Raw genomic sequence first — 10,724 nt, forward strand, 5'->3', positions numbered from 1 at the left:
TCCCTACCACCTAGACCAGTAACTCACATATGGCAGAGGCCCAAATGTATTTTGTTAATGAATGAATGAATGCTAGGAATGCAGTGCACCTACACAAGTAAGTAAGTACACTGTGAACAATAATGTAAAGTAGATCATTTTTATATTGTGAACAATAAAGCAGCCTTCAGTGGAAGTTAAATAAAAGTCCATATTTAATCTAAGAAGAAAAATGTCTGTTTCTCAAGGAAAAATAAAAAACTGTCCATCCAATAGAAAGTAGTTATTGTTGAAGCTTGAACACTGATACAAAGGGAATTTTTTAATTCAGAGAACATAAAATAAACATATTTAAAATAGAAAAAAAAAACTTGTTCTTGTACATATTGTTTTATCCTTTCCATCCTGGGTATAGGATAAAAGAAAATCCTTACTTGCTTGTTAGAAGAAGAAAGCTCTTACTTGAAGTTCCTACCTGGCAGATGTCAGTTGAAAGCTCTGCTTATGGAATATGCTGCAGTGTCAAACTCTGTTGGATAATTTTAGACAAATGTGTCATGTGTGACATGGAAATATGGCATGCTGTACATTAGTGATTTCCCAAGTGTTTGGATCAGGTAGTAATGTGCTGAGAAAGTGCTCTTTATCTATCCACACAGTGTACTTGTAGAGCAATGGGGAAATGCTTTTGGTGGAAATTACGTTAGTCAGAAAAAGAATCCATTTACAATATGTGCCTTCTAACATCTTTCAGACAATGCATTGTATTAAAGAGGCATTTTTTGATTAATGTTTTATAAACATTTTTCAGCATGACAGCTTAAAGTCCCTGTAAAATTGTAAATGCGTGCATAGTGTTCACTTCCATAAAGTCAAATGCCATCTCATAAAGTCTAGTTGAATTCTGTCAACCATGGTGACACAGAATCAGTACCTGGGAGCATTAAAATTAATTTGCTTCATTTATATTACTGCAGTGATAGCAAGATGAAAAGAGTCCTATATTTAAATTTTTCTTTAAAAGGAAAACTCTTTCTAGTAAGTTTGTTTGGGTTTTTAATTATTACTATTGTTTTTTTCTAATTAACAAATGTAATAAAAATGGAGTGATAGTCTGCACAATGACTTTAAGACAGAATCTGGAAAAACACAAGTTCATTCATTCAACACATTTCTTTTGACCACCTACCATATGCCCAGTGATGAAGAAGAAACCGTTGTGGTCCCTAAGAACATTACAACTTGGTAAGGGAAACACACAAGAAGCAGGCAATGATAATAAGGGTAGCCAAGGTGACGCTAGAATGCCCTGGCGTAGGTAAGCATGGAGTAGGAAGGATTTAAAGGCCACATTGGGACTTTGAGGATGGCTTCCCAGAGGAGGCAACCCAGAGCTGAGGGCTGAAGGATACAGAGGAGTTGGGTGGGTCATGAATGGGTGATGAGCATTCTAGGCAGAAGGAACTCAGGGGCAAAGGTCTAGAGGCAAGATAGAGAATGGCACATGGGCAAGGATGGGTGGGAGGACCCACAAGGTACCCATCATGGCTGGAGTGCCCAGGTCAAAGAGCAGAGGAGTGGTGAGATTTAGAGTGAAAAAGAGCAAAAGCAGCCTGGGACAGGTTACGAAGTCCTCTTACGCTCCTATGCCACACTTAGGGATCTCTCCTGTGTGATACACTTGTGCCTGACATGATCAGATTTGCACTTTAGAATGTTCACTCCGGTCACAGAGTAGAAAATGTCTTGAACAGGACAACTCTGAAGGCAGAGAGACTCTGAAGGTTTGAGACTGTGAAAGAGGTGCTCTTAAATGAAGGTGAGGGGAATGGAGGTGTGAATGGTCATCCACGTACCCAGGAAGTTATAGAAATGCAGTGCAGGGTTATGTCAAATCCTGCTTCCTAGTCCTTCTGCCGAGTACCTCATCAGTTACATACGTTTTAATTGAATGACTAAGTGAGCAAGTGAATTTGTAAGCAAGTGAGTGAAGGGAACAAAAGACTGGTGCATTACATAGGCTCCCAGAATAAGAGGTGCAGCTGATTTTCTCTGATTTGAAGTGAAGAGCAAATTTTGCCAAATCTTGGCCAGCTGACAGAAATCACGGTAAGTAAATGGCTTTTAGCAGGTTCCCAACCCTCTCAACAATTGAGACGACCCCCAAGATTCCAGTTGTTGTCCAGATAGTGCTGCTAACAGCAAAGATGCCTTAGAGAAGAGATATGGAACTCACCACTTCCAAATGATTGCCACCATACCATGGAAACTCAAACATGGAAAAGTGTCAACTCTCACTCTGCTTATCCCAACTTCTCTTTCTATTCTGACCTTGGAGAAACTGAAAATGTACCAAGTAGATATTTGGGATTGCAGGGAGGGGATGTCGGGAAGAGGTTGAAAGAAAGCAAGGAAAGAAAAGGTTGAGATAAATAGGAGATTAAGAAGAAACTCTAATAATTGGAAAGGAAAGTAGATACTTGAATGATTGAAAAGGAAGGAAAATTTTAAGTCCATAGAGCAATGGGGAAATGCTTTTGGTGGAAATTAGTCACAAAAAGAATCCATTTACAATATGTGCCTTCTAACATGTATTGTCTGAAATAAAATAAAGTTTCCTAAAACAACTAACATATGGCTCAAGTCGCTGGAGTGGACCCCCCACTGGCGAGTGACTGACTTGTGAATCCACTGTGTGAGAGTGGCATAGAGAGGGTACATGAAAGAGACTTGGACCATGACCTCTGGGAGCTAATTTTTTTCTCTGACATACTATTTTCAAACCTATTTTTAACATTATTCACTTGTGGGGGTAGAGATAGGAAATTTGATCAATAACTAGCAAGAAGATATTGCAAGCATATAAAGTGGTGGGGGAATTCCTGTTTAATTTGACGAGTTTCTGCCATAGCTCCAAGTGATTGTGGATCCCTTCTCTTTCTCAAGCAAAGGGAATGACTGTCATACAAGGCAGATTAAGAAAAGGGCAACTAGGGTCAGTCAGGAAAGCAGAAACCACCCCTTGAATACAGGGAATTGATTCAATAGTGTTGGAAAGCTGAAAAGGGAAATGGCGACAGTGAGGAAACAGGAGAAATAAGTGCAGAAAGTAGCTAGAGCTGGGGGACAACGGGAAGAAGTTAAAGTTCTCAGAACCTAGAAGCTTGGAGAATGAGGCAACAGAGTGTGTTCTCAGACCTCCGAGGAGGGGCACTGCCCTGCTGGTGCTGTGACCCTCAGGGGCACGATGAGTTATAGCTGGAGCCCAGTACCCCTGCACCAGTGAAGGGGCCTGGCAGGAAGCCCAGACTGGGAAGAAATTCTCGTTCTCTAGCCTTCCTGTGGGGTCCCTATTGGACGAACTTCGCAGGGAGCAGCTGACCAGAGGACAGATGTTTGCAGAGCCCCAGCCTCCTCACAAGAGCAGCAGACAGAAGGGTGTGTTTGAAGGAGAGATAAGAGCTGAAGAACAAGCAGTGACCAGAAGAGAGCTTCCTACAACTTGACATTGGGGTCCAAAGAAGGGAGAGAGCACTTGTCCACCATAAGCTTCTTGAGAGTCAAAGCTATGTCTTTGAATCCATGACTTCCTTGCTACCCCATTATTGGGGTAGCCCTAGCAGTTGTTTTGGCCCATTTGAAATCACAGGGACATCTTGGTGTGGGGAGCAAGGGAGTTTGACAGCATGCTTCCCCAGGAAGTGCTTCTGGGGGTTCTTCAAGGAGAATTGATTTCGAAAGGATGGCTGGACTTGAAGATGTTTTGCGTGCCAGGCCCTCTTCCTTTTCACAGCAGCTGCAGTGCCCGTGGCCTCTGGAACTGACCTTGCCTGATATGGGGAACTGGAAATTCAGGTTGCCTGAGTCACAGTTTGGAGTCTACCACTGATAAATTTTCCTGACCACTAGGTGCTTCAGTTTCCTCATCAGTAAAACTTTTTGTTTACTTATTGTAGCAGCAGCACCTGGGACTATCTCTATGGCTTCCCTTCTGAGCCCACTTAAGCTTGCTGAAGAATGAATGACACAGAGCCCAGATTGTTAGCCAAGAATGGACAACATAGCTGGTTTAGCCTAGCAGCCTCAGTCCTCGAATCTGGGGCCAGAACGTCCTGCTCTGGTCATTTTTAGGCATAAAATATATACTTCGATCACTTGCTCCCTTTAGCCTCATGTTTACTCCACTCCCATCCCGCAGTTTCTTATCATCACCCCTTTGGGCCAAGGAATGAATAATGTTTCTTGGTAATAGGAGGAGTTGTGTTCAGATTTTATTTTCTCATTGTAACAGCTTTTCAAAACTAGAGTATCAGATGCTGCTTTTCAGCAATAGATTTTTAAAGCTTATTTAGAAAAAAAAAAAAGCTCTTCATTTTTTATATTGGTATGAGGACAGAAACTGCAAAAAAGTAAGCTTGTACTTTAAAACCTCTCAGAGACTATGTTTGGCAAGAGTTAAGTGTTTCCGGTTTATGGCAATGGTATGTGAGGCTGTGAAAAAGAACGCAACCGTGAAATACATTTTTACATAAAGGTTTGAAATTTATTGGAAGGCACAAATAATTGAAAAAGCCAAGCCTTCCTTGTTGTGTTCTAATAAAAAATTATTTATGTGCCATCATTGTACATGTTTAGGAGCTTGGGTCCTTTTCAGAGGCTATTATCAGAGGAACAAGAAAGCTAGGCTATTAAAGCTATTCAGCTGGAAAAGCTGGTATACATACATAGCACTTCTGAAGACCGTGGCTGCATTAACACAATTAGTAATCATAGTTAGACAGCTAGTGTCTGAACTGTGTTAGTTATAGAAGCTCGAAAGTTATACTGTATAGGCAGCAGCTTACAAAATATACCCTGCCCTTGGTATAGAACACTGGAATAGTAGACTCACGAAGTAGTATTCATTTGAGTTCCATTATAACATTCACTGTGGAGTTTAAACATTCAACCCTAATTTTACAATTCATCTTCCATACACAAATCTGTATGAGCCTTACCTAATGATTGTAAAGCACTTTAAGATCCTTGGCTGAAAAGAAATATACAGGTCCTTTATTAAGGTTCGGTTGACCAAAATGCCCCCCTACTTATAGCAGTATATGCCATACTTTATCTTGTCACGTATTTTTTTGCTTTCAAAAGTAAGCTTTAGGATTTTGAACTGGTGCCAGACAGGCCTCCATGAAGACCAATAGGCTGTCCCACTGCGAAGCAAGAAGAGATCCATTTTAAACATCTCCCTCACCAATATTTTTCAGCCTTCTTAAAGCAACTCCATTACACACAATCTGCTCTCCTATCCTAGTTAGACAAGCTTCTAATCTGCAGTGAGAATTATTGGTACCCTCAAATGCTGACCACCTTTCCGCCTTATTCTAGTTAGAACTTTATGTAGTAAAAGGAAGATGGAGAGTTTTGGTGACTCAATTCAGACTTTCCCATTCAGTTCTGTGAATACACATGGGGAAATATGGTAATAACCTATTCTAAAGTTCTGACTTTAATGGAGTATGTCTTTAATTTGATGACAGACAGAATTTGCTTCTAGGTTTTCTGTCTTCTTTGTTCAACAGGAATTCCAATGCTGAAGATAGTGTTTGCAGGCCATGAGCATCTCTCTTTAATATCTGTACCCTTGCTCATCTACCACCCAGCTCAGATCCTTCTGGGAAGTGTGTTGGTGCCAACCATCAAGTCTTGGATGGTATCAAGACAGAAGGTGAGTCTCCAGAAATATCTTATTTGGATCCAAGTTAGATTGAAGTGCTGTTCCTGAATCTGAACTGTTCATATGCTTTAGATTTTGCTTACATATCTTTGTTTTCAAGTACATATTTTCTTACTCAAATACAGTAATAATAGTGTACTGATCCATTCCAATTTGAACAGGAGGGTTGTGGTTAAAGGTGTTAAATTGGGATAAAAGACAATTATACTCAACATGCAGTTTTTACAAGCTCTTTTTGATTGATTCATATTAAAGGGCATATTATATGGAGTAAAGCTTCAGTAAATCTACTCCAAGTAGATACCTGCTCTGGTGTGTACCATCTTTGCCTCATGCAGTCCTTCATCTGTCTCACTTCACATGGCTTTCCAGTAAGATGGAACCTGGTATTATCAAGATTGCCTACTTCATTTTTCATTTTCCAGACATATAATAGCCTGTTTGTACAGCAACACTGCATTTGGGCATTACAAAATAAATCCATCCATGCAATGTTAAGTTCACCACACTTAGAATCTTGTATATATTAGATATTTATGGATTTGGTTTCCTAAATTATAAAACCAAAATAAGCAAACCAAGTTTAGACGATGCATAAAACGTGGTAGCACTGGTAGAACTGGCTCCTTCCCAGTGACTTGGACCTACCAGGACTTATTTTTGTCTATACACGAAGTAGTGACTGTTACCAGGAGATTTGTGGGAAGAAGAGACATCCAGTGACAAGTTCCCTGTGTCATGTTCTTAATATCCTGAAAAGGAGATGGCCACAGTACCACCTATTGAGTACTGTGTGTGCTAAGCATGTCCTTTCCTCTACCTGGTTCTGGGGATGGATCTTGGGCCAGCCTGCCTGGGCTCAGAGCTCAGGCTGGGGCCTTCCCATCCTGTAACCTCGGGCATACTTTACTTCTCTGTAGCTCAGTTTCTGCTGACTAATGATAATATCTACACCCTAGGGTTGCAGAGGATTCCATGGTGAGTGTTTGATAAAGCTACCTGCCATAACTATTATCATCATTGTTCATCATTATCTGCAATGGTGTTCACAGCAGGCTTTGCTCTCTCCACTTTATGGCTTAGGAAATGGGCTTAGGGAGTCGAGCAGCTGGCCTGATACCATGGGGTAGTTCAGCCAGTGCTGGAGTTAGGACTTGAACACTGGGCTATTTGACCCCCAAAATCTTTTCCCAACACCATGATGACACTCCAGAAGGAAATGTAACATCACTTTTAGAAGGTTTGCCCTAGGCCCCCAAAATCCTACCTGAGAAGTTAAACCCATCCAGAATATTAGCTAATTCAGTTATTTAACAAAATGTTAAATTTTGTTAACATAGAAAAGATTCCTCTTCTATGCTGGGTACCACTCCAGGTTCTGAGCTTCCTACTCAGCATTGGTTGTGAAGAAGTTTAGTACCATTTTCTTGCTTTTACTATTATCTCTTTGAAATTTTTTATTTAATTTATGCTTATGTTCATCAATGTGTAGGCACATTGTCAGTCAGAATTGTACATATAAATTTTGACAAAGAATGAAGAATATTATCTGAAAAATCCTAATACTCATCAATAGTACACAGCCATAGTGAGCAGCAGATTAATCAGAGTGAATTTTTCTTCTGAACATTTAAAAGCTCTAGAATTTCTTCTGTAGAATAATGGAAGCATTTCCGAAAGGGAGACTAAACAGTACAATGTTGTTCATTTTTCCTTTATATAGAAACTGCTCCAAACCAGGGAGCCATTGGCTAACTTGAATAATCCAGAAGGCTTGGAATCTCTATCCATCAAATTTGGCCATTAGAATAAATACCAAGAGTCCATCCTCCAGGTATCCATGAGTGGCTCCTCTGCTTTGCACACTGTACTGATTGAGACCCCAGGCCACCATCTAGTGCACAAGGGAACCAGGCCAGGTGCAGGAGGGGGAAATGACAAAGTCTGCTGGCCAGAGAGGTGGGCAGGGAAATGTGTCTGTATCCAGAGGTTTGGATTATTGGTTATACAATGCCATCTGGGCGGGCCTCTTCTTCCTTCTAGTAGCATAAATTATCTGGTGTTAATTGATGCTTTCACTCTGCACATGGATACTGTCCAACTCTGAACATGTTCTCCTTCCTTGTAGGGAGTGAAGCTGACGAGGCCGACGGTATAACAAAGGAGGTGGACTTTCTGTAGCCGTGTATATATGTACAGGATTGTACATACTAGCAATTCTGAAGACTTGTACTAGTGAATGTTGCCTCAATGCATATTTTATTTTTTTACATAAATATATGATATACCTGTTTAAGTGCCTTAAAATGTATTTGACAAGAGCATTATTTCCAAAATATGCTTTGTTGATTACTGCCAGGGATGGTACAATATTTGGGGGTTAATTTTTTTTTCCTAATGCAAGAATCAGTCATGGTAAGTGACAAAAGGCAAACATGCTCTCCCTGCAGCCCCTTTTGTGCAACACAACCCTATAACAGTTACTGTAATGTTTGAAATGAGGTCACACCATCAGGAAAATGCCCTTCTGATGACAGTGAAAATTTCCAAAGTCTTATTCACGCATACTTTGATTTACTGTGTGATTCTTTTTTTCTATGACTGTGACATGCCTCTTCCTTATCAACTCAGCGGGGGTCATAGATCGAATAGATGCTGAAAAGAATAAGATATATGCATTCCTTGACATCATTTTTAAAGGCATTCCTTCAAATAGTTTCCACACAGAAATTCCTCACTCCCATTATGAGATTGTGGTGTTATATGTCTTAAATTTATTATAAGCTGCTTCAAAGAAAGGGCCTGAATATTTGAGTTATGAGTGAAATTATGTAAAATTTTGAGTTAAACTCTGTGATTTGATTTTTCAGGGTCTTTAAAATATATCTTAATATGTTCTTCCTCTTTATTTGATAATTTCTTTCTTACACTTACACACTCATAACAGCCAAATATGAGGCACAAAAATGTTACAATCAGTTTGAAAGCAGCAACAATTAATGGTGGATTCTATTCACATTCCACAACCCAGACCAGATCTTTTTCCTGTTACACAGATGTGCTGAGCGCCTTCCAGATTGCCCCCGTTAGCCAGAAGCAGCCTGTTACATCCTGGAATTAAGCACGCTTATGGCATTTGAGACAATTTATTAATGAAAATTTCCTGGGCAGATTTGACAAATGTTGGCAATTTTTTAAAAAAATTAAATCATATTGCTTTTATGAATAACTAAAAATATAAAGGTCATGGATGCAAACAAATGTTACATATACACCTTCTGTCTCGCCAGATGAAAAGAACATGCAAAACCATTTAATAACCAAAATAGCAAGTAAAATTAGCTCCCAGTCGGGCCTCAGCTTTCAAATGAGTATCCAATATTTGCTTCTGCTACAGCTGCAAGAACTGTAACTGGACCCAAATAGAGAATGAAGCCACGTATGGAACTACGGGAACACTTCTCTGTGTTTCCTGCGTGCTGTCCTGTCACATCCTCTTACATGTCCTCTCTTGATTTGACAGACGATATTGGCATCCTGGGTCTCACTGAGGCTGTGCTATGTCCTCGGCAGCTGTTTTTGTTGTTTTGTTGTTGTGCCCACAACAAAAAGTCATTCCTTAGAAACTTACCAAGTTTATCTGCAGTGTAAATTTGTATTATTGTTACTACCAGGTCTCATCTTTTGTCAATGTCATTGAATATATTTCACGAGAGTTATTCTCAGTGTGAATTGTAAGGCTAATGCCAGACCCTGCAAAAGTCTATGCTAACTAGGCTGTAGTATACACTGTTCTAAAGAATTTTACTTGTGTCTTAAACTACAGTAATTTTGTTTGATATCGTCTATGCTTACCTATGGAGCACAGAAAGGCTTTTATGTTTTGCTCCTACAAGCTTCTTTGAATTTTGGAGTAAATGGAAATGTGTCTGTCTGTCTGTCTGTCACCTATCTGCTCTGTCATAAAAATCTTTCTTCCTAACATTAGAATACTGATTCCCCCCCACAACTTATCTACCTCTATTGTCTAACACCTATAGTAGGTGTGATTATGGGATAAAAACTCAATGGAAAATTCTATGATAACATTTTGTCTTTTGCTTTAAAAAATGTGTTTTGTTTTCAAATAATCTTTACATAGTGAACTTCGGTGGCTTTGGTGATATGTTTCTGCCTCTTTCTTTTTTTACACAAATTCTTTAGCATATTTTTTCATAAGGAACAAAAAATAAAATCTAAGTTTATTTTTAATTTGTGCTTATTGGGATTAATTATTCAGAGCTTAAAATATTTTGTTATGTTTATACACTGTCAAGCTATCTGTTTTATGCGTTTGTTTTGTCTCAATGTATTTATGAAAGAAATACATCAGATTATATTTATGTTTACTCATTTTTCCACCTGGATTTTTGTAATGGTTGTTATGAAATTTGATTTTTTAATGAGTGATGATGTTGATATTTTCACCTATTTTTTCTTAGTTTTAAAATGTTTATGGGTTTTTAAAAATTCTTCCCTATTCTGTTAAAAATTAACACACCTCTAGCTAATGTTCAGTGTTTGTTTATGCTAAATACCAAATTTTTCAAATGGATTGGTTAAGTAATAAAGTGGATTATTTATGATGACTGGAAGATGAAAATAAATATATGATTAAACAAAGAAATGTTTCAGAGATCACAAGAGAAGTTGTGGCTTATTTTTAACCTGATTTCAGATGGCCTTGTAATGTCTTCCAACTGTCTTTAGATTTCTCTTGATTTGTTTCAGCTCTGTTATATCATTTGTGGTTACACTGACGTAAACTTCGTAGCCTCCCAGGTAGTTCTATGAGTATCTCTACCACTCCATGGTGTTCAAAGCTAGAGTTAGCCCTTGCTTTTTTATGAGAAAGATATTTTCTCTGCATCAGGGTTTAGGACCAAAAGGAAAACATCTGCAGCAGAAGGGACAAATGTAGGTGATCTGAATTTTAGCTTTGAGGATGGAATGATAAACCTTAGAATGCCATTCCCAA

The 10,724-nt window shown here is 39.0% G+C and overlaps 1 protein-coding gene across 4 annotated transcripts in view; it reads left to right on the forward strand.

Annotated features, from left to right (window-relative positions):
- Window positions 1–10,387, forward strand: part of SLC10A7 (solute carrier family 10 member 7) — a 291,318-nt gene extending 280,931 nt beyond the window's left edge. For 3 of the 4 annotated variants that reach the window (XR_013532873.1, XM_035292871.3, XM_035292872.3), the window contains 2 exons: window positions 5,553–5,698; window positions 7,836–10,387. Coding sequence is in view for 3 of the 4 variants with exons in the window: in XM_035292871.3 (XP_035148762.1) it covers window positions 5,553–5,698; window positions 7,836–7,865 (176 nt within the window). In the remaining variant the exon portion in view is untranslated. Of the gene's footprint in view, window positions 1–5,552; window positions 5,699–7,430; window positions 7,815–7,835 lie in introns of those variants that run through there. The other variant, XM_035292877.3, reaches the window with a different exon arrangement.
- The last annotated feature ends 337 nt before the right edge of the window (window positions 10,388–10,724 follow it).

The sequence above is a fragment of the Callithrix jacchus genome, chromosome 3 (assembly GCF_049354715.1).
Source record: "Callithrix jacchus isolate 240 chromosome 3, calJac240_pri, whole genome shotgun sequence".
Lineage (NCBI taxonomy): Eukaryota > Metazoa > Chordata > Mammalia > Primates > Cebidae > Callithrix > Callithrix jacchus.